At 40.8% G+C, this 27,907-nt stretch overlaps 1 protein-coding gene across 1 annotated transcript; it reads left to right on the top strand.

The window, feature by feature from the left end:
* Positions 1 to 1,751: 1,751 nt before the first annotated feature.
* On the top strand, positions 1,752 to 27,150 carry LOC140242667 (PAX3- and PAX7-binding protein 1-like). Its single transcript, XM_072322426.1, has 17 exons — positions 1,752 to 2,097; positions 5,898 to 6,008; positions 11,672 to 11,896; positions 12,651 to 12,884; positions 13,541 to 13,677; positions 14,372 to 14,625; positions 15,454 to 15,643; positions 18,473 to 18,699; positions 19,871 to 19,986; positions 20,544 to 20,743; positions 21,139 to 21,286; positions 22,268 to 22,386; positions 23,962 to 24,038; positions 25,053 to 25,119; positions 25,521 to 25,667; positions 26,432 to 26,592; positions 27,025 to 27,150. Exons 1-17 carry the CDS (start codon positions 1,863 to 1,865, stop codon positions 27,137 to 27,139), a joined length of 2,763 nt encoding a protein of 920 aa, XP_072178527.1. The 5' UTR covers positions 1,752 to 1,862; the 3' UTR covers positions 27,140 to 27,150.
* Positions 27,151 to 27,907: the final 757 nt, after the last annotated feature.

The following is a 27,907-nucleotide window of genomic DNA, read 5'->3' as shown; positions in this document are numbered from 1 at the left end:
TGGGAGGTGCGGCCAACATTCTATAAACGCAAACTGAATGATGTCGGAAAATGTTCGTAGAGGGCAGTATGGAGATAAGTTTCCATGATGAAATTGACTCGCAGGCACCATAATTTATGGTATGCCACTATTATGTTTAATCATTTTAAAGGAGACCTCCGGATGATTTTCAAATTTTTACATTTGAACATATATAAATTAGTTATACTGGGTACAGAGTTTCAGGATTTATAATGATTGGGATGAAAATAAGAATGTTTTCGAAGTTTATAACAAATTGCAATGAACAAGGATGATGACATGGCAGCCTCACCATAAGAATGCATGAGATGTGCTCAAGGAAGCAGCACAAAAGAAGAAGGCATGCATAGATTACACACAGGTGAGCTTGCAAGCATGCGGTATTGTAATGGAATGACAGTGCTACATTTCTGAGATATGTGAGGCTCTATGTCATTATCTTTGTTCAGTGTAATTTGTTTAAGGTTTTTGAAAGTACTGTTTCTCTGCTCAAGAACCACAATAAATTCTACAAATCTATACATGAAGCTGTTGATCTATGTACTACATGATGTGAAATTATGAAAATCGTCCGGAATGCCCCTTTAACACATGAACTTTGAATTTTTAGGATAGGCATATCTTGTTAAGAAAGTAAAGAAATCCAAATGTTTAAAACGTACGATTCAGGGGCCACGGAACGGTTTTGAGGGGTAGGGGCTGCGTGACAGCTACAGGTAGGAAAGAATCTAAGAATCTAAGGACGAAACCCTTTGAAAATTACTGGGTGTTGTGACTTTTCCCCGATTTTTTTTTTCTTTTACGAGTAAAAAAAAACAAACGAAAAACAAAAAACAAAAAACAAACAAACCCACAAAGAAACGTGACGGTGTGTGTGTGTGTGTGTGTGTGTGGGGGGGGGGGGTGTGTGTGTGTGCTGTGTGTGTGTGGGGGGGGGGGGGGGCTGAAGCCCCTCCAGGGCCCCGTCTTATAAAGCCTTCAAATCAATCACAAGTTCCCAAATCAATCGCAACTTGCATTGCAGCACACAAAAAAACTTGTGATTGATTTCTGTCACAAGTCTTTATCATGACAGGCCCCTGCCCCTTTCTGTCATTGCCTGAATTAATTCTCATGGAGGTTGCTACCTACTTCAAGACCTCATTTATTAGGCCTAAAATAAGCAACTTCAAGTCCATTTCGAGTAGAAAAAAAAATAATCATGTCTAGTAGGGGCCCGCCATAGAGCTGTATTTACATATCGTATAATACAGCTCTATGGGGCCCGCTTATTATCTATCATTCATCTACAACCCGTTCCTCTTTTTGGAATCCCGTGGTTAAAGTTATCCTGTTTGCTGACCAACCAACAGCCATAAGACAATCTCCCCCCCCCCCCCCCCCCCCCCCCAACAAAAAAAAGAGAGAAAAGACAAACAAAAACAAAACAAAGAAAGAAAAGTTAAAAACAACGAATCACCCACACAAGAAATAAACTTGCAATAAAAAGATGTCATGTACATCCAGTACTCTATGGTGGAGATGAGGTTGGTACTCATCGTTTTCGCTGATTCCACAATACATGGCATTGAGTCAAACCAGTGTGTACTGAATGAAGTGGTCCCCAAAAGCGAACTGCAGTTCATCACTGCACTGAATACATACTGAATTGTACTGTGTACTGTTGAATGTGTGCATGTTGTTACACGGTACGAGTACGCGGTGTGTGCATGTTGACTGAGCTGAGAGAACTTTGCTTTGCATGTGCAACGTTAGTGAAGAGCGACATGACGACGTTGTGTTTGTAATTCAACTGAAATGACACCAGATTCCAATTTTCCGAGGTATGCAAGGAATTCAAGATGATGAAAAAGAAACGAAATATCCGACAGAGAGGTAGGACGGATGACAGTGACGAAGAAAACGATGTGAAACCTGTGGTTACGTCGGGAGACCAAATCCCCTTTTTAGAGACAGATTATCACACGCAAATCGAGCAGATTGAAAAGGAACGGTCCTCAAAAAAGAAGGACAAGTCGGACAAGAAGAAGCAAGCTGAATCGTCACGACTAACTTTTGACTACGAAGAAGACGAAGGTGAGAAAAAAAAGAGAATCATTGAATTTGTAGGGAGTACGAAACTACATTGATTAATCATCACTGCATGTAACTATACACAGCCCAGTCGCTGTACATGGTACGTCGCGACAGGGCTGTACGCGCGCGACCACCAATCACTAGGAGAGGCGACGTAATCGTACACGATAGCTTTGACTTTTGATACTTACGATCATTTTTGTCACCTCAAACTCATCGAGTATACTCTTCAATATTTACTCTACATCTGATGCTATATATATTCAAATGTACGTAATGAAACTTACCGAAACTGATCATCATATCCAGCATGTCCACACCGTACACAATCTTTCACGCCAGGCCAAGCTCAGATATCGGGTGGTCACGTGATGTGAATGCCCTTTCAAGCAGCGTACGCACGGTTACTAAGGTATACAGCTATAAACTGTACTGGGTTATTGTGTCGCAGACGCCAAGGTTTGTTCGACACTTTCAACGCACACGCGCTCGCTCTGGAGCACATCCGGTCACGCATGCGCATAAGTCAAGGCGCCATTTTGAATCCTGCAACGACGAAGCCCGGTGGTCAGGAATTGCGCCAGAAAGTGTCATTTATTTGTTCCACGGACTTATCGCAAGTGGTCTCCATGGACCCAGTGTGGCGAACTATTCTTCTGTAGCATTTAACGTGAGTAAAGTATTCTGTTTAAAGGAGAAAAGTATACATGTTCCTAAGTTTTGTAGTTGTGTTGAGGTTCCTCACTTCGAGGCTGCATGCCGTGCGTGTCAGACGCTGTTTTCGCATAGCGTAACAGTGTCTGGTCGGGCTACACTGCATGCTGATGACATCTGGCAGCCTTCCGTTTGCACGTCGCACTGCCCCTGCCTGCGCCTGGGCAGCTCCGCAGTGCAGCATGCAGTTAGTTGTGCACTGACTGTGGTGCACTGACTTGTTGACTTCCAATGTTACATTGTAGATTAGTGCTCCCGGCCCAGAGCAATGGGCAGAGTGTTTCATGTTAGTTTGCTTCTATTTAAACATAACACAAATTTTAGTTGTATGTGCTAGTAAAAAGAGTCGAACTGAAGGTTAGTCATCAGTAGTGACAGTAATTTTACTGGTCGTCTCCAAAAGAAAAACAAAATCACTTCTTCGCAATTTGCAGGGTGCTTAAAGGATGGTGAACGAGACATTAAAATCAAGAAAATCATACAAAAGAAGGTGTCAAAGCAGAGGGAAATGTCTGTTAAAACAGATTTTTTATGTGACTTTTTAAAATATATTCGTACCACTGAAAAATCGCGAGTTAAAACTGACTGATTTACTTCACCGATTTTCGCTCCAGAACGGCCGTCTTTTCGGGGCCCTAAAATATGACGTCATGACATGGACGAACATACCCTTTACGATCGAGTGTGCAGCGCTAGCTAGCTCTACACATCGAGTCCGCCATTCATAAAGCACGTAGTTCTTTGTGAGCGGATGCAATACAATACTGTACCTTGCCTGTCTTTAGTCGCATCTGCTTTATCGGCAGAAACAGCAGGGTAAAAATGTACAGTGTACCATTATTTAAAAAAAGAAGAAGAGATGAATGAATAAATAAATAAATAAATAAATAAATAAATAATAGCCATAATAATACTAATAATATAGTCTGAAGCAACGTCAGTAGCGAACCGCCGAGTCCCCGCCGGAGAGCTAGTTTGGTGTGTATGGTAGCCCCACTACATATCCGACCGCGTATAATTCGCGCACTGAACACTTAGTATAAGTACGCACTTCGTCTGCGCGCAAAGCACATAAAAATGGATCGGCTTTGAATGTTTATGAGGATGGTGTGGGAAAACGCGATAATTCACTGTTCATTAATTGTTTTAATCAAGGACAAAATTTCGAATGAATACTTTCACCGAATCGTAATGACAGCACAATGTAATGTCTATGGAAGTTCCTAAAAAGCTTCGTTGACGTTTTCTACAACACGGTTTGCGTGCATTGTCAATGCAAAAAACAGCGGTCGATCCTGATAACGCAATTTACCGCGGGGAGCTGAAACGAGGCCACGCTAGTTCGTCGGCGACATTTTTGCACTGAAACCTCGAATCGAAAAGGGAACAACGGCATTTGATAGAGCTGGATTTTCTCAATCACGTAGGTCAAGCTTTTAACGTGAATTTCAGTGTTAAATATTCTTATCAAGCAAATAAACATTAGGCGGTCGATGAGTAGTAGGTCCAACCCTACATAGGCTACTCCACAACGTAGATCCTTACGTTAGCTAGGTCAGAGTTCTTGTTCTACCGTAACGTTTCATACTATCATAGGCTCTACTACTGTACTAACTAGGCCTATTAAACGGTTACTATAAGCCGTTTAACAGTAGAGACTGAGGCGCGAAAGCGCAAGTAGAAAATTAAAAAGGTATACTTCATGGTAATTTGAAGGAAGATGGGTTCAATAAGTGAAATTATAACTCACTTTTGCTTGATAGAGTAAACAAGACACGTACAGATACCTCGGTGCACTCAGGCCATCGCCCGCGGCGGCGTGATACAAAGCGTAGCTTAGGTGCAAAGTTAGCTAGCGGTATAGCGTATCACATCAGCGAGCGCAGGGCTGATTCGTCCATGTCATGACGTCATAATTTTGGTCACCAAAATTTCGCCATCAGATCGGGTTCAGGTGGTCTAAAAAGGGCCTCAAAACACCATCTCTCAATCGTTCTAAAGACATTTTCACCTTCTGAAAGTTAACTATTCATATTCCTAGAGACTTAAGCTTTGCAGAAATATATAAATCACTTTGTTTATGAATACCGACATTTTTTTCTTGTTCACAATACTTTAATTAAACCGGCCCAGCCAGCAGTGGCAGTGCAGTGGCTGCGAACTGCCCTAAAGAAAATATCTAGTAGGGTAAGGGCACCAGCCAGTAAGTTCAACTATCACAACACACGCAAATCACATTAATTCACATACTTGCACACTCGTCCACAACAGGAAACTCCCTTTTAGCCCCCTCCAAAAATCCATCCAAAATCCCCAATTTTACCGTTAAAAGTGCAGAATTGGCGCTACTTTCCAAAAGCGCGCGCGGATAAGGCCCAGTTTTAAGAGTACGGGTTGCCAAAAAAGCGCTAAAAATCGAGAAATATGCCGTTCTCTCGTGGGATTTTTCGCTTATCGCAAGCTTGGAGTGTAATGGTATCCTCAAAAACGCAAAAGAAAAACAAAATTTCCGTACGTGCCGATACAGTGTCCCAATGTACAAGGGTTGAATGCAAGTACCAAGGCCCCAGTATTCGGTCACCAACTGTCGCTGCAACGTTCCCAATGCAATTTTCTGATTTTGCGCCAACAAGGTAGCGTGCGCGCGCATTTTTCAGCTGCCTTGAACACGCATTGACTTTGCACGCGCACATCGTGTGACCAAATACTGGTGCTTGTGACCGTATACTGGGGAATTTTCAAGGTGAAATATTTCGGGATTTTGTGCAATTCTGTGAGATAAATCTTAACAAAATGAAAGTTGAGATTAAAGAAATTTGATATATTTCACATACATTGCTGTAGATATGATGTATGTATGTATTATTTTAGTTTGAAAAATATTTCAAAAAAGCTTAAGTGACCGAATACTGGGGATGTTACCCTACCCATACAAAAATATTGTGCTTATCTTCAAGCATGAACATGATCAAACCTGCACTTAATGGAGGAAGAAGAGTCACATTGAGGACGTTTTAGTTTTTATATGCTACATGTCTAAATTCTATTTGGTTTGTTTATTTTTTTTTTTGCGTGTGTGTCCTCAGGAGAGGTTTTCCAGATCAAGAAGTCGAGCCACAGCCGGAAGCAGGCGAGGAAGGTGCGAGAGAGACAGCGACAGCTCAGGAACCAGGAGGCTACCGGTGCAGAGAAGAAAGGTTTGTGAGACCCAGATCGATGGCACCTCTCTCATCACAAAACAAAATAAAACAAAGCAATCCTCAATCAAAACTGTACCATTCCTTTAAGCAATCGTAGTTTTGACAGTTACATGTACTGTCACGTGTAAACGCCATATGTGACCCGCGACAACGGTTTCAGGCAAAAGTCGGGCATTTTGAAAATTCATTTTTCACTGAATCACATTGCCCATTTCCTAAGCTTTGCATTGATATAAAACACTTGTATTCTTCGGCACCATAAGTGGGCATAGAAAGCGAAATAAAATGCACTTTTTAAGTTGTTAGCCAGACAAAATTGCGAGAAAACGGGCTTTGAAGATTCACCTCTTACTCAAAGACAATGTCCGAGCGGCGATGCGAGGTGAGAATCACCCATCCGTACGATGGTGCCAATCGATGTGAAGCTCCGCCTCTAGCAACCACATCGCCTTCTGATTGGCTCACTGAGAGAGTCAAATTTCCCGGGCACCCTTCCTCGGAGCTCAGCGTATGGAGCCGAAAAACAATGCGGTTCGCTCGGGTTCGTTTTACCAGTACGTCTTTCAAGATGGCGGATAAGATAATTGCACGTATGGTGTACATGTGTATGGTGCACGCATTAAACAATGGCATCCACACGCCATGATCTGGTGCATGTAACAGGAGCGGGTGGCGAATCCACACATTTACAAATCGCGTTTTCATTGTTGTTGATTTGACTTTATCATTGGCGACCCTTTTGAAGGCAGAAAAATGCCAGAGCTGGCAAGGGTCACGCTTCCTTTTTGATTTGTTTTTACAAGCCGTGCATATGTTGCCTTGATTGGTGGTGTTGATTATATCAAAACAAACAAACAAACACGTACGACTCGTAAGTTTGGTGCGATCTTGATGTGTAGTATTTCAATATAACAGGTTACATGTGACCTCTCCTTTCCTCTCATCATCCTTCCCTTGAGTCAGTCTGCTGTCATAATTTTTACTACATGTACAAGTAGACTTTTTTTTTTCTTTTTACACGATTATGTCGTGCTACATGATTTTTTTGTTTCACTTCCGTTGTCGAACATTGCGGTAGAATAGTTTGGATAGAAAGCCAAACGAAGAGCACGCACTACAGAGCGAGCGTATAAACCACTATAGCAAGAACAATGGAGCATGTACATTGTAATCATGCACGCGTGGACAAAGCATTCCCAAAACGCTGCAACTGGTGTCTCCGAAAGCCGAATTATGTAAATGTGTGCGACGCACCAGCCAATCGCATGCGAGACCCTGCGCCGTAGCAACGCTAGGGATATTGGCGCGGCGTTCGAAAGAAGCTCGAAACTGACGAGTGCGAATCAACATAGGGTGCTTAAAATTCCATTTTCGATAGGAAAGAGGTAGTCTTATGCTATGAAATTTAGTGTAGATGTAGAAAACATATCAAAGATTCGATTTCTGCAAAAAACCCAAATCGACAAAAATTATGGTAAAAATCTTTGTGCCCCGCCTAGGAGGGAATTTGCTCTTGCGACTTTTGCCTGAAACCGTTGTCGCGGGTCACATATATTTCGTGAGTCTAAATTTTCACGAATCGGGACTGCCCGACAATTTCGCGAGTGGTTAAATTCGCGATCGTGGAGTCCTGTACTGAACGGAGAAATGTGTATGTGTACAACACCTTCATATCGGCATCAGAGTCAATATTTTCGCGTGTTTTTATTTTTGCAAATGGCAGCTGACACGCGAAATTGCGAAAATAAAAACCTTGCAAAATACTTGGAGTGTACAGTACTCTGCTACTTGGGATGCATCTACAACTGTAAGCTTAGGCATGACTGTAAGAATGCAGGCTGGCTTTAACCCTAAAGCCCAAGGTATTGTGACCCTTCCCAGGCCCAAGGGGGGGGGGGGGGGGGGCACATTGTGCCCCCCCCCCCCCCCCCGTATATAACTTTGTTATTGTTCGATGTTTCATCGTCATATTTGGCACATGGGTAGAGCAACTCGTACTCTACATGACCACATACTTGAATTTTTTCAAGGTCACCTATAGAGGACGCTATTTACCAAAATATAAAGAAATAGATAGGAAATATGCTAAAAACATGATTTATCTGTATAATTTCTTTATCCCCAGTACTTATGTCTTATCATAGACCAATATTTTTCATATTTGCCACAAATGATATGCAAGTCAAAGCTCATTATTTTCTATGGTTGAAATGTCTGAAGGTCACCACATGGGGGCGCTATTCATAACAAAGTAAAGAAATACATTATGAGACCTGTGATGTGTTGTTTGGGATAGGTACATGCATAGTTATCATATTTCATATTCCCATAATATTGGAATTGTAAGTTTGCAGATTGATAATGTAATAAACAAATGATATTTGAGGTATTACTTGGGTGAAGGAATCAAAATGACTCGAAATAGAACAGCAATCTTTGGAAAATACTGTTATTTTTAAGTATCTCTATTATATCTATTGTTTTATGCTGTCATCACAGAAAAACAAAGGAAATAATAGGAAAAACATTTCAGGGCCATAATTACTTCACATTTTGCTTCTTTAGCAAATTTCAGCCAAGAAACGCCCATTTCATACTTTATAACATTGTTAATTGGAATTGGAACAGGAAAATACGCAAAATCTGACTGACATGGTTGTCAATTTATGGTTGCCATGGCAACCAGCAATATCAAATACAGCTAAAATTATATATTAAAATGTTCGGAATGAGATTTTAGGAAAAGTCACCAAATTTGGTTAAAATTGAATTAGGGCGAAGGAGTGGCGAATGAAAATCTGGTAGGGGGGGCACAATGTGCCCCCTCTGTTAAACCCACAAATGTAAAAACGCCCACAAATGTAAAAACGCCCACAAATGTAAAAATACATCGCCCACAAATGTAAAAATCGCCCACAAATGTAAAAAACACCGCCCACAAATGTAAAAAATTTCAACCACAAATGTAAAAACGACAGCGCCCACAAATGTAAAAAACGCCCACTAATGTAGTAAAAAATTCAAACATCAACCACAAATGTAAAAAATTTTTACATTGTGGTTGACGTATTTCTACTAAGTGTGCGTTTATGTAGACCCTTATTTCATGCGTCTTACCTGCTACTAGACGCGCGCAACTTAATTGCATACATATATTCCGTGAGACCTGTCGAAGCCGATCCGTTTTCAGTTACGAGCGACATACGGGGACTGGAGCTCTAAAACTATTAAAGGCCTTAAATTGTCACATCGTGTCTTAGCCTGCAGGTTGACTTGCGGGGAGGTTTTTTGTTTTGTTTTGTTTTGTTTTGTTTTTTCTCCTCCGGAGCTCCCCGCAGTGGTGTTGGCCCGCACTAGTACCCGGAGATGCGCACGCAAGTCTGATTAATTGCCAGTGTCGCTGGCCATCTGCGTGCATGTTGAGGGTCCAGTTACTGCCTCTCTGCTGGTTTAGTTGAGAGTACTAGTATAATAGACATTCTGTGTGACTTTCAGCCATTTCAAATTACTTCGAGAGGGATTCCTTTGCAGATAAGTCATGCAGTCCTCACCCGCCGCCCAGAAACAGAAACTTGCAGGAAAACATACATACACACACACACACACACGTACACACAAACAGACAGAAGACAAGCATGTTATCACAGTAGTACATGCAACGATACTCCATGGCAGGCCGGCATGTAAATGGCAGGTAAGTGGCATGCGTCTAGCAGGTAAAACGCAAGTACGGAACTCTTTAACAGTTAACATCTTTGTCCATCCGCAGAAATTGTACTGCTCGTACTCGCAACAAGCCCGCGTAACTTGCCCGGAGGCGCAGCTGCCCGCCGGAAATGTGTGACACGCAGCACACCGTAACACACAGACAGACACACGCACACACATCCATCTCCCCCGCTGAACTCTCCACCGCCCACACACACGCACTCGAACACGTACATATTATTTTACAAGAAGTGCACTGCTATCCTAAAGAAGTGAGTCTATTTAGGCCTATATCAACGTATCGTTTAGTAGAATGGGGAATCTACTTGTCGTTTTTACATTTGTGGGCGACGTTTGAAATCATTTCTACATTAGTGGGCGTTTTCTACATTTGTGGGCGATGTTAAATTTTTACATTTGTGGTCGATTTTCTACATTTGTGGGCGATGTATTTTTACATTTGTGGGTGTTTTTACATTTGTGGGCGTTTTTACATTTGTGGGTTTAACACCCCCCCCCCCCCCCCCCTTGGACTTTATGGCCCGAATTCACGAAGGTGGTACAAATGAAACCATGGTTTAAACCATGGACAAAAACCATGGAGCGCCAAGTGTGGCACGGAATATTTCGTTACGAAATTAGTCTTTTCGTCGATGAAATGATTATTTTGTAACGAAATGACAACATATTGTAACTGAATGAACATTTCTTCCACGAAAATGAGAATTTCGTTTAATAAACGGTCATTTTGTCGACGAAAAGACTGATTTCGTAACAAAATATTCCGTGCCACACTTGGCGCTCCGTGGTTTTTGTCCATGGTTTAAACCATGGTTTCATTTGTACCACCTTCGTGAATTCGGGCCTATAGGGTTAAAATGTAGTTTATACTCTGCTATCTCTTCTACTCCTTGAATGTTTGTGCCTTGTGTTTTGATGTGTATTACAATTGTATGTGTACAGATGTAAAAGACATGATGTTGCAAGTCACACTTATGTTGATATGGAATATTTTCCATCTGACAAGTGACATGTAGTCTATAGGCTCTTATGCTATAAATGAGTTTGGAAATCAAACTTACAGGCCTGTGGAAGAGGGGACTAAATCAATACACTGTATTCTCTACACAGAGCAGATGAAGTCCTTCTACCCAAAGGCATCCTTCTTCTCTCTTATCTTAAAGGACAAGTTCACCTTCATAAACATAAGGGTTGAGAGAATGTAGCAATATTAGCAGAACACATCATTGAAAGTTTGAGGAAAATCGGACAATCCGTTCAAAAGTTATGAATTTTTGAAGTTTTAATGCAGTAACCACTGGATGAGAAGACTACTGCATTGTATGAATAACTTAGATGTCACATGCGTACAACAATATAAGGAAAATACAAAGAGAATTTCACAAAATGTCATCTTTTGAAAAAAGTACACATTCCCTTGACTCGTTACCGACATATGTTAGGGGTAATATCATTCCCCCTGCCTTTAGAAAGAGGCGAGTCAAGTGCTCTTTTTATTATGCGAAAAAAGTGAAAATATGTTGAATTTTCTTTACATTTTCTTTATACTGTTGTACGCATATGACTCACAAGCTGTAGTAGTCTCCTCATCCAGCGGTTCCAACACAAAAATTTTAAAAATTCATAACTTTTGCATCGATTGTCCAATTTTCCTCAAACTTTCACTGATGTGTTCTACTAATATTGCTGCATTCTCTCAATCCTTATGTTTATGAAGGTGAACTTGTCCTTTAATGTCCATTATATTGATTTTTTATGCCATTCCTCAAAGTTGTCAACAGAAATGCAAGCATATCACATGTCTATACACTACAGTTCTCTGTGCAAAGATTTTCTACTAACTGTGTTTCATTCATCATGCTTTGTTGACCTGAAAGCAATGAACTCTTGGTTGTATGTCTGCCTTTTTAAAAAATTTTGATATCTACCAGGTGACCAAAGCTACAAGAATGGAGCGAGGCCCGCTCTTCGAGCTCAACGGGCAGAAGGTGATCAAGCCATTAGGATAGAGAAGGAAAAGGAGGAGGAGGAGGAGGAAGTGGAAGAAGAGGAGAGAGAGATGGTGCTGAATGGAATGGCAGCTGAAGCAGCTGCCTTGGCCCAGGAAGACCTGGAGGAGATTGGGAAACAGAAGGAGTTCTCAGGGTTTTTGCCAGGTAAAGGACTGAAGAATCTGCAGGGAAAGGGTGAAAGATAATCAATGTTTCCTCATACAACCAGGGGCTTGTTTCATAAAGATTGAGTGTGAGATTGATCGTATGATTGATGCAATTTCAAAAAAAGTTACACTCGATCTGCTATTCAATCTGTTCTTTAAATCAGGCAAAAGTATCTTTATTGAACAGACTTCAGATCGGTATTGATCTTAAGCTCGATTCACAGAGTTATGCTTAATAAATCGAGCGTAAGATCAATTGTACCTCTTTATGAAACGAGGCACAGGTCATCTTTTCACATCCACCAGTAAAGTCTGTGACATCTCTAGTGTTGGTGTGAGCATAACATTTGCTGCACTGCTTTAATCTCTACTATGTGCTTATGAAAACATTTGTGCCTGTCACGTTTGAGATATGCAGTGATGTATATGAGGAATTAGCAAATCATATTGATAGAACTTTCACAGCTCTGCATATATGCAGGGTCGGACATTAGCAGTGGCCCGGGGCCACTAAAAATTAGTGTCAAGCCACCATATTTCCAAATACTGTATCTTTTGGTGGCCTGATTGGGCAACTGAAATTCAAAATGGATGTTATATTCCTTTTCCTTTCAGCAAACATATTCCTTTTTCTGGTAAGCAATATTTCAAATGACAAGATGTTAGTGGTTTGAACGGGCAACCAGAAAAAAAAAGTTAGTGTTGAGCCCTGATATATGTTGCATGAACTGTCTATGATTACTTTCTTCCAGGTGTCATCCCTGATGCCAACCTGATCCATGCTGCCCGAAAACGGCGCCAGATGGCACGGGAGAGGGGCGACTTCATCCCCGTGGACGACACGCAGCGCTTCCAGTCTGAAAAGTCGCGGCTGGTGCGAGAGGATGACAACGACCAGAGCGGCAGCGACAGCGACGAGGGCCGCATGGGATTCAGCGTCAAGCAGCAGACCAGCCGGCAGCGAGTGCAAGAGGCCCTGGATGCAGGTTTGTGTGATCCACTGTAAAATCTGAAATTTTCCAATGCATGAAACTTTTGCAAATTTTGTGAGGAGCCAAGATTCACAACAGGGAAATGCATGCAAAAGTGTGTGCCTGCGCAATGCATTGAATGCTAGTGGGGAATCTTGAAAGTTTTGTGGTGCAATAAAGCTGTTAACTTCTTCAGGAGCCCACTAGCTGTGGATAAGATATTGATTTGTTACGGCAGTCATGAAATTAGAGCTAGAAAGAAATAATGTTCGCAGAAAAGCTATTTTACCACCAGTTGTTTACCAATCCTTATGTATTAAATGAAGGTGACCTTTCAATAGAATTTTATGGTAATTGAACAATTTTCCAAGTATTTGGTATAATTTCATATTGTCCCATGTAGTCGCATCTGTACAAGACATGCATAATATATTGAAGTGGTCTGAAGATTTGGTATTAGCTATAGCATTGTTTATCTTTTTACATGTATTTATGTTGTACTTCAAAGTTTGTAACACATAATTTCCAAGATTTATTTTTTAAAAATGAAGAATTTATGTTTGGTTATCAGGGATTTTGATCAGGATAGATTATGAAGACATAAAAACATGGAGAAAGAGGAATTTTTTTTTTTTCGATGTGAGATGATGTTTTACACATTGCCATGGCAGGGGGACTGAGCCCGGAGGTGCACAGTGACGGCCATGAAAGCAACGAGGAGCTGGAACGATGGGAGCAGGAGCAGATCAAAAAGGGCACCAGTGTACCTCAGGTGATGCCCCAGAACCAAATGTTCCCCAGTTACATGGTAGGTGCCCTGCCTCCATTCCCCCTTCTTATTGGGAGTGGGACTGGGGGGGGGGGGGGGGGGGGGGTGAGTTGAGGAGGTGTGGCTTAGCAGTTTACCCCTGGGCATACAATTTTGGTGATGAAGGATGGAAGAGACGGATGGGGGTAGGGAGGTTGTGCATTCTTCAAACTGGCCCTATTAGGGAAAGATTATCCACCTCAAATTTTTGATATGACGGCACATTTCTGAAGCAAAATTGGCAGAATCTTTTCAAATGTGTGATTGAAGACTTTGTTGATATTATAAACTGCCTCCATTCCATTTTCTTTCCTTACCATCGGCAGCACCAGAGTTTAGACAAATGTTGGATGGACAGTGGTCGGTCTTGCCTTCTTTGCAGCATTGATGCAAATTGTTGCATTACCACCTTAGATTGATATTGGAAATCTTTGCACTACTCCAACTGGTTGGATTTGGAGGCTTCATTAATTCATACCAGTGCAAGGAAAATTTGCTTCCTATTCAAATTTCTGATTCAGTTTCTTATTGATTTTTTTTCCCAAAAAAAAGATCAACTTGAATACATCATGCTGTTTGAGATTTGTCCATTATTCAATAGTGGCCATGTAAAACAATTCATAATTCAAATTCAAAAAGGTTTGACAAGCGTTTTGATTTGCATTACTCATGCATGCACTGTGGTACATTCCAGGCCCAGGTTAGTGGACCCGCTACAGAGACGGCGACCCCTGACCCCACCAGCTACTACCCCCAGCAGCAGTACTCCTACTACCCGACTGAGAGCTCTGCCTACCCTGCTGTGGACCAGAGCCTGGTCTATGGCTCGGCCTACTCCACTGGCCAAGACTCGCCCCAGCAGCAGAGGCAGGTGCCCGATGCCCTGGCCCTGCCTGCTCAGCTGCCAGAAATCACGGTTGAAAATGTAGTGATGAGGCTAAAGCAAAGGTGAGTTAAAAATCTAATTTATGAGTCATATTTCCGTTGTTTTTGTCCGTTTGCTGGCATTTTTTTTAACAGGTTTCAAAAGGGTATTAGCCAACTCATATTTGCTTGCTTCAAAGTAGGAATAGGACATACGCAGACTCCAACCCCGAGCACCTCATAAATGGGAGATTCTCCCGCCTGGACTCCTAGCAAACCGGAGACTTTGATTGTGTGAATATGAGCCCAAAGCGCGACATTTTTGCGGACAAGGTCCAGGGCCCTGAAGCTCCGGGGATATTGATGCTCTTTGATGTTATCTTGGCCTTACTTTTGAACATAGGTTATGACAAATTCAAGTTTGGCAGGAGACAGCTAAATTCTAAGTGGGAGAAAATGCATCACAGGCCAAAGTGTGAGAGATACCAACTCAATTGTGAGAGCTGGAGATTCTGATAAATTGGTCTCAAAGTGGGAGATCTCCCGTTGTAACTTATAGAATTGGTGTTTCTGGACATATGTTGCTGGGAATATACCTATGTAAGTGAGAAACACAGTTCCAAATATGCTACCAGCCCATGTTTACAATTGTATCTTCATGTTCATTACATTGCATATTTTGTTGCCCGACAGGCAGAAGGGCCTTAGCATGAAATTTCACCCCTTAAATCAAATTTTTGTTTGTGACATAATTTGACAGAGTTTTGAAAGCTGTTTTATATGATGCGACCATCATTTTGTTTGTTTGTGATTATTTGAGCCGGCGAGCTGTAGCTGATTTAATAGAGCCCTTCTGCTGGACAGGCAACGATTTATATTCCTGTTTTTAACATCACATTTTTCTTCACTAAGGCTGGAATCTGTGACAGAGATTCATAACGCTCACCTGCGCGAGAGCGATAGCGTGACCGACCGGCTCCAGGATGCGGCGCTGAGCTCGGAGAACCTCCGCGACACGCAGGGCGACGTCTCTGGCCAGTACAACTTCTTCCAAGAGATGAGGGGGTATGTCACAGACCTTGTAGAATGTCTGGACGAGAAGGTGCGTCACAAGTAGCGAGGGTTGCATTCATTTGCCCCCCTTTAAAACTTTTTCTTCATCTATTCTATGTTGTATTGTTTGCTTGTGCCATTCTATGAATTTGTTGTCTTCACGATAATTCACGTTTGATTTTCCAAGGGTTCGGGTTTCAGCACCAATGCCGTAGGCTCACTCTTGTTTTGTCTGTTTGTTAGTAGACAGTCGAATTTACAAATACGCCTGCAAGGATAGAAAGAGATCAATTTCATGAAAGAGAAAATCCACTCTTCTTTTCAAGTAGAGTGAAAATCGTACAATCGGAATGGTAGAGGTTTTAGGAGAGCGGAAGGTAAACTAAGAAAAATTGAGATATACAAGTTTCCCATGTTGTTGTAACAATGATTATGTGTAAATTAGGTGAGATAGTGAAGTCATCACATCAAAAATCCTCAGTATACCTTTGCACAATGTTTTTTCGCTACATTTCCTTTTTATTAAATGAAATAAAAGACAATAGCTCCTGTTTCACATCATATTATTATGTTGAGATAACAATGATTTGTAGAGATGAAAGGGTTGTGGTTGCAAAATATTTGACCAAAAGCATGGTTTTCGTAAAAAATTTTGTGCACAAATCAATGGGAGAGCTATGAGGTGATGACATCCTCAAATGTAATTTCTACATGTGGTTGCCACCACTATCACTGTTTTGTGAAGTTATAGGAACTTGAGAATTTCCTAACTTTCTCGAGCCTTGGATTAGATATTGAAAAGTCTTTTCCTCACGGTGATGTTCACTTTTGATTGTTCTTCTGTGTGTCTGTTCAGTTTAAAAATACAGTCAAACCTGTCCTATTGGCCACCTGTCTATAGCAGCCACGTGCCGTATACGGCCACTAATGAAAATTTCCCTTGAAAGAAAAGCCATGTTAGAGACCCTGCATATAGAGGCCCCCTATCTATAAAGACCACTTTTTTGTCTATTTGGATAGCTGCTATGGACAGGTTTGACTGTAGTTGTACACTGTAGCTGTCTTGTATATGTCTGCCATCACCTTCAGTAGTTTCTTTGTTCTATGCATTTGCATTCATACACCTTGTAATTCATTTTTCATGACATTAATGAATTCAGTGTTACAGATAGTAGTCATATAAATTTCATTTGATCCAGTCCAATGTAGCCAACCTGTAGAATCATATAAAGCATTTAACTTGATTCTGTAGCAATAATTAATTTCTATTGCTCACAAGTAGGATTTGATATAATCTGTTTGTATTTTCAAAATGTGCAAAGGATGTAGTAACACTCCAATGTTACTGTCAATATTTTTGACAGTTATGAATTTTCCTGATGAATCAGTTTTATCTGTAAATTGTTTTAAAAAATGCAAACTTTCTCATTGCTCTCCTCAACTGCAATGTTTATTTTAAATGAATCCGAGAATATTGTATATGCCATATATTTAATAGTGAGTCTAATTTTTAGGGAATTGGGACTTCCTGACGATTTCACAAATGGTTAATTTGCAATCTTGGAGTATTGTACTGGACGGATAAATGTACATGTATGCGTGCACGTCACATTAATGTCAGGATCAGAGTCGATATTTCGTGTGTCTTTAAATTTGTGAAGAGTACCTGACTAGCAAAATTCGCACAAAAAAAAAACCCTCATGAAATATTTGGCATAAACAGTCATTTTGGGATGCCACTATCTTCTCAGGAAACACGGTCAATGTTACCAATCTTTAGCATTCTAACAATCTGCAAGAATGTTCCTAATGGGGACATTTGTACGATTTCTGTGCTACTTCTTGGACTGGCACACATATAATCAGTTCGAAGAAAGGATTCCTTTACTGTGTTCTATTTGCAGGCAGTTGCAAGTTGAACGTAGTAATAAACATCTATGTTTAAGCACAACATTACACGAGTCATGACTTCATATATTGGCAAAGTGAAATTTTTATGGAATTACAAAGTTACCATTAAGAAGGAGGCATGGGGGCCCACTATACAAAGTGATTTATAGTGATTGTAAGTTTCACAAAATGCAGTTCCCATGGTAACCACTGTATACTTGAAACTGATTGGTTGTCGTCGTACTGCTACCATGGGTAATGCATTTATTTTCCTTTACCATGGAAACTGCATTTGTTTATAGTGGAATTATTGTCAACTGCTCCATGAAATAGGACCCAATATTGTCTGTATTATGCATGTTGGAAGTGTCATTTAAAAATACACATGTGCTTGCTGAAATGTAAAGCAGAAATTTGGTCTGGGGAACAACTTCCATCTCATGAATACTACAGTGTATCTTCATTTGTGAGGAGGATTGTCGCTGAATGGAAGCATGATTGAAATATCTTTTTTTAGAACGCAGTTATCTTTTGAAATGATAATAAGAGAGTGGAACGTGTATTGAAAATGCTGCTTAGAAACAGTCTTGCTGGTATAAATGAGAATTAACATTCTGAAAAATTGCTCAAATCTTCTAAATGTATACAGAATGGTTATTGATGATGAAAGAGCTTGGTAAATGTATTTTATCGTCAGTTTCTTGTAGCAGTCACAGCAGATACTCTAGTAATGACTGCAGACACACTTGTAATGACTGCAGATCTCCAGATTCTTCGAGAGGCAGGCTCTCAAAATAATCAATGATTTGTAATTGTCCTGGCAAATGTCTCTTTGATTTGTTGATAACTATCACCTAGTGAGTCACACATGATTATTTCCTTGATGGTTCTTTAGCACTGTTTATTTTGATGTGTGTAAGCATTGGCAGTCCTATAACTGTGCCATTTTTTGTTTCCCCCTTTGTCATTTCTTCTTTCATTCCGACAGGTGCCCCTTATCACTGGCCTAGAGACAGCCATGCTGATGCTGCTGAAGGGGCGGGCCAACCAGCTGCTGCAGCGCCGCCAGACAGACATCAAGGACCAGTCGGACGAGTTCACGGGCCTGTCCCAGAAGGCCGCGGCGGGCGCCAACATGAACCGCAGCCAGCGCAAGGCGGCGAGGGAAGACGAGGAGGCACAACAGCGCAGGGCAGCGGAGAGGGAAGCAAGAAGGTGAAGTCCTAGCCACGTTTGATGTGTTTAGAACTGTTTAAGGAATACAGGCCAATTAACTCTACATGTGCCACGTTTCGCACACCTGTCTAAGTCGACGGCTAGCCACCTTTGCATGTTTTGCTCAAATCCACAAGCGCACACAAACTGATCAATACTGTAAAGCACAATATTTTTGCGGCATGAAATTTTCGCAAATTGGAGCCAACGGCCTTTTCGCGGCTTGAAATTTTCGTGAGTTGCGTCTAGAAAAAACAAGAACTTTTGCGTGCATTTTAATTTTGTGAATCTTGGCTCGTGCAAAATTCACAAAATTAAAATGCACATGAACATTCCTCGTTTTACAGTAGATCACAGTATGCCACAGTACATTAAATGTGTCATAGCCATAACTTTGCCATAATATTTACATGACAGAGAAACTTTTGATTTTTGTCTACAACTTTGCTGTACTGTATTTCTAGCATAAATTCTTGTTTAAAAAGTTGCATGACTGTTTATGGCAGAATAATTTTCAAAAGCAGTCATGCATTGCAATCTCAGAATAATGCAGCGGGTGTAGGGCAATTACCCCGGACCCTTCCCCTGACCCTAACCCTAATCCTAATCTCAACCTAATCCTAACCCTAACCCAAACCCTAATCCTAAACCTAACCCTAACCCTAATCTTTACTCTAACCTTATCACTAACCAGTATTTAGGCGGAGGGTAATTGCCCTGATACAAATGTAGCACATAGGGGGTTTACACCATGTACACCAGTACTAGGTACAGGTACCAGGGACTTTTTTTTTTTTTTTTTTTAAGACTTGTCAGTCTGAATTTATCTGTTTGAAATTACTATAAACATGTTGATCAAAGTTTTATTGTATAGTTTATGTCATTAATCTTGCTCTAATGAAAAACTTTTATACAATAGTGGAGATGTGTTTGATAATATTCAGCCAGAAATAATAAATTATTATCCCACGATGCTTTGTAATTGTGCCTCCCATTTCATATATTGACTGTCATGAGTTTAGACTTCCTCTGTGTATAGTAATGTGTTTCCATGCAAACCCTGATTGGTCCATGCCTCTTTTTAAAAAGACAACTGACAATGATTCACCAATAAGGGCTCTAATTATCATAGGCTTTGAGTAATTTGTTATTGACCCGTGTCACCCCACAGATCTAGGAGGAGAAGAGCGAGGCAGCTGGCGGAGCGAGCCCAGGCCCACAACGATGGCACGTCCAGTGATGATGAGATCACCGACAGCATGCTGGCAAAGTTCAAGACGGAAAAAGGTATGCCTCTTTGCTAGCCTCAGCATAGTGTACTATTCTTTGTTTCTGATGGTTTATTGACTGACGATCATTCCAGCAGCCACGGAGGCAGGAACTGCACATGAGTTTTCTTGTATAAGCAGCACTAAATACTCTTGAAGATGAAGTGATACTTTTATGAAATAGCCCAAAAACAGCACTAGGAAACAAATATGAAGAGCAACCACACTGAGATTCAGTAAAAGAGGTATTCATTTTGGTTCATTAAGTGACAGTAAGAGCAAGTGGCGGGGGGGGGGGGGGAGGGGTAGCTGACATGTAACATCATAGAAATACCATTTTGCGTTGCACACACAAACAATTGCAACGCATTCGTAATACACAGTCAACATAGCTGAGTGCAGACGGTGCAGTCAATAGTACCGATCATTAGTATACTAATGCCCAATGAAAAGTTCAGCCTTTAGGGGAAATAAAAGACTAGTTACATGAAAGCTTTCAGGCAATCATTTGATCGAAGTCATATCACCATTTCGTGTTAAAATTTTAACTGTCATAATTCAATTCTTGCTGGTCAGACCGCATCATGGCTGAGCAGGCCAAGGTGTTTGAGGACGTGGAAGACGACTTCTGCTCGCTTCCTGCGATCCTCAAGCGGTTCCAGCGCTGGAAGTTTGAGCAGCGCGACTCGTACACCGATGCCTACATCGGCCTGTGTCTACCCAAGCTCTGTGAGCCGTTCATCAGACTTCAGATGCTGGATTGGAATCCACTCGAGGTATGGGTCAACATCAGCTGTTAAAAGGGAAGTCAACCCTAAAATTAAATTATGTTGGAATAGAACCAGGAAACTGAGAGGAACAGGATGTGAAAGTTTGACGAAATCCTTTCAGTCAGGATTATGGACATCTTTTCACTCCTCACTCTTCTTCCAGAATCAAAGAAACCACAAAATGAGTATTGCTCTGTACTTCTGTGAATATGGAAAAGCAATGATCAGATAATAGATCTGATAGATGCATTTATGCCTTGTATGTGCTCTGAAAGGAAAAAGTAGTAACGGCTCATCTTTGTGATATGTTTGTTGATCTACATCCATCAAGATATTTGGTTATGTTTCATGTTGAAAGAAACTTTGAACATTCCGGCCACCCATTGATTCCTTCAACACAGGCAAACTGCAAGGATCTAGAATCCTACCAGTGGTACGACGTCCTGATGTTCTACGGCTTCCACAATGAAGACGATTTTGACAGTGAGGACGATGACATCAAGCTGATTCCGCGTATTGTGGAGAAGGTCATCCTGCCCAAACTGTCCGGTGAGTGACCATCCACTGATAAGATAGCACTCTGATGTAACTCAGCTCTTCATGATGTAATAAAAACCACAGTATGCTCTGTGTTTCATCCAAAAGGGAAAGTGTCTTGGGCAGTGCTTTGACTGTTAGGCCCAAATTCACAAAGGCGGTACAAATGAAACCGTGGTTTAAACCATGGACAAAAGCCATGGAGTGCCAAGTGTCGCATGGAATATTTCATTACGAAATCAGTTATTTCGTCGATGAAATGATTATTTTGTAACGAAATGACAACATTTTGTAACTAAATGAACATTTCGTGTATGAAATGGTAAATTTTGTTAATGAAATGGTCATTTTGTCCACGAAATGACCTATTTCGTAACGAAATATTCTGTGCGACACTTGGCGCCCCATGGTTTTTGTCCATGGTATAAACCATGGTTTCAATTGTACCACCTTTGTGAATTCGGGCCTATGTGTTTATGCTCTCCTGGATGTCTGATATTTCTGACATATGATGCCTTGTTGCCCTAACAGTGATATGTGTATGGTACTTGAAATAGGTGTGTTGTCAGTGTTGCCATAAAGGTCCTGTTAACCTTTGGGAGCAATGATTTAAAAAGTTTTCAAGATATCACATTTGATGCACATGTGTAGGTCTGTTTTGTCACAAAACTTCCTACCACATAAAATTTTTGCAATAAGCCTAAAATAAAAGGAGATATCAGTATTTTTCTCAAAAAAAAACACCCCAACAACATAATTGTAGATGGTTTAGTCTGGAAACACTTTTATTATAACTATTGTTCACATTTTATGTATTTCAAAATAATTAACATCGATTGTATGGATTTAAGTTTTAATAGTGGTTGTTTCTATCCCTAACTCACATTTTAGAACTATTTTAAGGCACTAATGCTGGGTTTTTGTCTCATCTGCAAATGGTAAATTATACCTTTAATGTATAGCATATATATGTTTTCATTCTGTCGTGTCCAGATTTGATAGAGGGGGTTTGGGACCCCATGTCCACCTTCCAGACACATCGCCTGATAGACACTGTCCATCAGCTGGCCCAAGATTACCCTACTGTGTCTGCTGACAACAAGAACACTCAGGTACGAGGTGTCACCTTCAAGGGCGAGGGAGCCCTTCCATTCTTGTTTTTCATGGCAATATTTTCCTGATCTGAAAAAAAGCATCCCACCCGAATTATACTGTCATATTTTTAATTTGAGTACTAGGTATTGCATGCATGTACATGTCTCAGTAGACCCCACTGTTAAGATTCTGAGTTGCAATAGATCATCAGATTATGTGATTATAAATTGCATTGAATGGTAATTGAAATGATGAAATAATGATGGTTGTATGATAACTGGACACTGCAAGAAGTATGTGAGGCAAGGTTAAAGATAATAAAAAGTTTTGGTACCTCAAAAGCTCCCCTGAATTTCCTTGTCTTGGTTTGTGTTTCGGGTTAAAGTACGTTGTCTGTGAGAATTACTCGCCCCAAAGTGCTCTCATGTCTTAGTAATCATGCAATAATGGTTTCGTACCAGAGCCGACGCTGTACAGCGTCGATAAATACTGTACGAAACCACTGACTGCGACCAGCAGCGTGCAGCCCATTGTACGCATAGCTAACTGCGACCAGCAGCCCCATACGCAGAGCGTAATGGGGCTTCGCATTGTAGCATTCAGGATCATGACAGAATTAGTATTGCGGGTAAATGTCAACTTAAAATCCAAAAATTTCTTCGATTTGAAGACTTACCAATTAAGATGAAGTATTGAAAACAGGCTTCGAACAACGTTTGGTTCTGAATAGTCCCTTTCTGTTCGAATTGATGACTGAATGTGACTCGGTCGAGAGGACCTTGGGAGAGCTACATACACTGGATACTATGGCCAGCGCATGCGCACACAAATATCTTATCCGTTCATGGATTTGAAATTTGTGCGCATGTGATGTGTTCGCAGGCAATGGCTGTAGTATTCATTGTACTGTATGTAGCTCTCCTAAGGTCCTGTCGACCGAGTCACATTCAGTCATCAATTCGAACAGAAAGGGACTATAGGCAGAACCAAACGTTGCCCGAAGCCTGTTTTCAATACTTCAACTTAATTGGTAAGTCTTCAAATTGAAGAATTTATGGGATTTTAAGTTGACATTTACCCTGCGATACTAAATCTGTCATGATCCTGAATGCTACAATGCGAAGCCCGATTACGCTATGCGTATGGGACTGCTGGTCGCTATGCGTATGGGGCTGCTGGTCGCAGTTAATTGCATGATTACTAAGACATGAGAGCACTTTGGGGCGAGTAAGTCTCACAGTGTTAGTTATATGAAAGGTACTTTAACCTGAAACACAAACTAAGACAAGGAAATTCAAGGACACTTTTGAGGTACCAAAACTTTTTATTATCTTTAATTTCACACCATAGACTGTCTGTATGGTTGGAATAGCTGCTAGTCAACAACTTTAGGAGAATGAACACTGGACACAGGATTAAACAACATGACAGAAAGGTACAAATAGTGCTGTCATTTGTCATGAGTAAGTTACAGGTTATGTGTGAGGTGAACGTGACTAGACACTACATCTTGTGATGAGATCAGGGCAAAAGCAACAAATTTCACATCATATTTTGATGTTGTTGTTTTCCTCTTTCTCATGTCTGCTCAGCTCCTCCTGAAGACAGTGGTAATGAGGATGAGGAAGACGTTGGATAATGATGTCTACATGCCTCTCTTCCCAGCCGAGTGAGTATTCCCTTTAATCAATGCCCCCCAGAGGGGCCCTTTAGATCTTTTCAATTGGTTGACAGTTCCTTTCTCTGTGTAAAAAAGTAGACGGACGGATTTGAAACAAAAAGTAAAAATGAGAGTAGTGTGATATGCAGGAAGTATGATATACTGTCAGTGTCATATTTTTTCCAGGGATTTTGTTGTTGTTGAAGTTTGTGAGTTGGAAGCTGTTGGCAAATTTAAGAGCATGCAAAAGTATGAACTGTGTTCCCAGCATGAATGTAATGCTCATACTTGAATATACTGGTAGGCAGTAAACAGTACATGAACAAGGTGTGGGATTTTAATCCATTCAGTTCAGTGGAATTTGTGGAAAAGTGCCAATTTGTAAAAATGTAAAACTTGATAGATATACAGGGTATATAGTATTCATGCAGGAAGTGATCAGTGTGTGATATTTGCGAGAGACTTTCACTGATGTGTTATGAGAGATATTCACACTGAAAGATGTAAGGTTTTGTGGAAGAAGAACTCTATACACAATGCTGACGGTGACTAAGGGATACAGAAGAAATTGCAGGTGGGGGGGGGGGGGGATATGGCTGTAAGAATGAGAGGGAGAGAAATAAACTATTGAGAATACAAGAATAGAGTTGAATACTGGAGGTGTCACTACAAATGCATAAGCTCCAAAAGATGAAGTTTATGATACTTTTTGTCATGACATTGCTTCTTCAGAGCCAAAGGACCGCAATATGAAATATATCTCTATGTTTAGGAAGTTTTGTACAGCGGGGGGATAAAGAGTCTTCTAGACTATTATGCACGGTATAAATGCAAATTTTTGTTGTCGTTGTCGTTTTTATAATTATCACTATTACTATTAGTACTGTTACTCTTATTTGGTCAGAGAATGTCAAGATGAAGAAACATAATTAGGTAATGAAGTCCTAAGCAATCTCTAAGTGCATACACCATTTTCTTTGCATTTGTATTTGATATTCATAAATGTAACCATTTATCTTTCAGTGTATTAGAAAACAAGGCATCAGGTGCGAACTCCTTTCTCCAGAGACAGTTTTGGTCCTGTTTAAAGGTGAGGTTTGTCGTTGTCCTTTATTTAGATGTAATACTCCACCAAATACTGAGTGGTATGTGAGGCTTTTAGTCTGGAGGCTGTTCTTAGATGAAAATGCTAGATATCACATTCTGCATTGTTTTGTTGGGCAAGAAAGAAATGAAGTCATACACTTTATTGGCCGAGACTGAAACGCTGCTGGTTCCACAGACTTTCATCATCATTCTTTTTCCCTCTGGTGTACAGCTGATGAAGTGACTTAATCCTGTTTCTATCTCCCGAAATACTTATTTCAACTCATACCATGATTGGATGACTATTCACCCACACAGTAATAGTTTCCTAATTTTTTCCTTGCCCTCAAAGTGAGGAGTAGGCAAGAATGAATCTCAACCTGCTTTGTCAATTTCATCCCTCAGTTGCTAGGCAACCTGTTGTCATGGCATGGCCTGGTGGTCAAGGAACAGCTCCTGGAGCTGGCGATCGACGGCCTCCTCAACCGCTACCTCCTCCTCTCCCTCAACAACTCCGATGTCGACGAGTCGAGTATTGCCAAATGCGAGAGGGTGAGGACTTGTTTCTAAACACTTGGTTTGTGTGCGTTATTTTTTTTTTTTCTATGACGCGGTTGTCGTAATTCACTGCTTTGTTGTTCCACCTCTGTTATTTATTTATTTTTTTGTTTAAGTACAAGCTATTGAATGCAGTGAATCATATTGTTTGGGAATCGTGTACATGTGTTTCGGAAATATTCCCATATTGTTACAAATTGATACGGTCAAGAAGATTTGTGGTTGGCCTATTATGTACACTCAAACGAGTGAACTATGGAGATGGGGTCAAACCTTTACCCTAAAAGGTTACTGAAGATGATATTTTTTTTTCCCGACAGTGGATGATAGTAAAGCGGTCTCTTTTTATGAAGAATACTAATATACAGTCAACCTTGCCTAATTTGATGTAGCATATGTGGAAAAATTAGCTTGGTCAGAGAAAAACAAAAGCAGTCTTTTACCCTTGGGTTAGTCCTGCTGTTTAACACCAGATTTTATGCATGCACACAATTTTATGAATACCATTCGTCACTATCATTAACAAGCCCAAGGTTATTCTCTCTCTAAATTTTGTCCCTGGACCTGACAAGCCTCATTGGGACACAGGGAGAAGTCCCAGTGAGCATCCAGTGTTGGTAGATTACCAGTCTCCCAGGCACCAGTGTTAAAAAATCTCCTTTGTACGTACTCTTTTAGTAGTGACAGATTTTATCAGTGTCCTTTTCTGTGAGCTCTGCTGATGTTTGTGTCTGCTCCATTTTGATTCCCGTATGTAGCTGGTCTCCACCTTACCCGTGCCCTGGTTTGAGGAGTTAGAGGGAGACAGCACCTTACGGCAGCTAGAGCCACTCTGTAAATACCTCAAGCATGCTGCTACGCAGATCCAACAGGGCGCCCTCAGCGCTAAGGGCTCTGATCCGGACCGCAAGATGAGTAGGTGAGTGGAGGTGTTTACTGCTGAGAAGTTGGTAGCATTATATTTTTTTAGCGTTTGCCTTTCATTTGTCAACTAATTAGTATGAATAGTCTGTAAGGTAATATATGTGGAATATGGGTTTCAATTGTCATGAGAACTTTTTTTTGTTTGTTTTTTCATTTTCATTAAACAGTGTTACTAAAGATGTATGTCAAATATTAGACTTTTAATTCCCATTGCTATGAAGTTGTTATAAACTCAAATTCTTCATGAGGGCATGAAGATGCAGAAGGCTTTTTTATTTTAAAATTAGTCTATTACATCTCATAGTATTTCTATTACCTCGATAAGAATAACCTTGATGCCAAGAATAACTAAATGTTTGATGTCAATGAAAATCTCCCTTTTAGACTTGTCTTTTACAAATTTCATGATTTTACCCATTTTTCCAAGGATGCTGATTAAACTCATCATCAAGCAGCTGGTCAACATCCGAGCCATGGACCACGCCCTCAGGATGACCAACGACTTCAGCCTCAAAGACATCAAGCAAATGGTCACCAGCTGAGAGGGGGACTGCAGCGATCACATTAGTGTGTCCATTCTAACCATCCCGAAACTGACCGCCAAGCCCGTGCTCGATATCTTTGCCCGCGATGTGGACAAAACTACGGTAACGTGTCCGTGTCCCACAGAGATTGCGCCAGTTCACCACTTATGATATGTAATGTGTGAAGAAGACTTGAATTCATGAAACCCTTACAGGGGCTTGGGGCATATGGTATTGAATACCAATGCAAGCAAATGTGGCTGCCATTTTAGGATCAATCGCTTCACGGACATAAAGCAGTATTGGGAGCGTGCAAGCGTCGAAGAACATTAGATTAGTGTGTGCGTATCTTATGGCTGACTCAGGAAGCTGGCGCCCTCTCTGTATTCGTGGTGTATATTCTTCCTGGATGATGTGGGAAGAACAATCCAAAGGATCTGCCTCACGGTAATAATCAATCACTTCAGGATCGGCACTCTGTCCACCAGAAAATGTCATCGATGTGTCATCGCCAAGCCTCACCCTCAATCTTGAATGACTAAACTATGCATTATTTGTAATCTTAAAAGAAAAAGGGAGTTAATGAATATTTCTACCATCTTGTCACAATTGGCAACCCGATTTTAAATGAGACCTGACCAATGTCAATGGAAAACTTTGTACGGTCCAATCAAGTGATGATGATTTTGATATCTATAATGGAATGGGAACTAGTTCATCATTAGCAAGTATACAAGTATGTATTGAATCTGCTCCATTAGTGTCTAGCACCAAAGATTTTTTTTG

The sequence above is a fragment of the Diadema setosum genome, chromosome 19 (genome assembly GCF_964275005.1).
Source record: "Diadema setosum chromosome 19, eeDiaSeto1, whole genome shotgun sequence".
NCBI classification, from domain to species: Eukaryota; Metazoa; Echinodermata; class Echinoidea; order Diadematoida; family Diadematidae; genus Diadema; species Diadema setosum.
This window is presented reverse-complemented; position numbering and strand designations above follow the sequence as displayed.

What these genes read in the sequence shown, in the direction of transcription:
- LOC140242667 (XM_072322426.1), top strand. Translation starts at nt 1,863, where the DNA reads ATGATGAAAAAGAAACGAAATATCCGACAGAGAGGTAGGACGGATGAC. An exon ending in GTTCTCAGGGTTTTTGCCAG is followed by an intron (nt 11,897 to 12,650) that starts GTAAAGGACTGA and finishes ACTTTCTTCCAG; the next exon opens with GTGTCATCCCTGATGCCAAC. An exon ending in GTGATGAGGCTAAAGCAAAG is followed by an intron (nt 14,626 to 15,453) that starts GTGAGTTAAAAA and finishes TTCTTCACTAAG; the next exon opens with GCTGGAATCTGTGACAGAGA.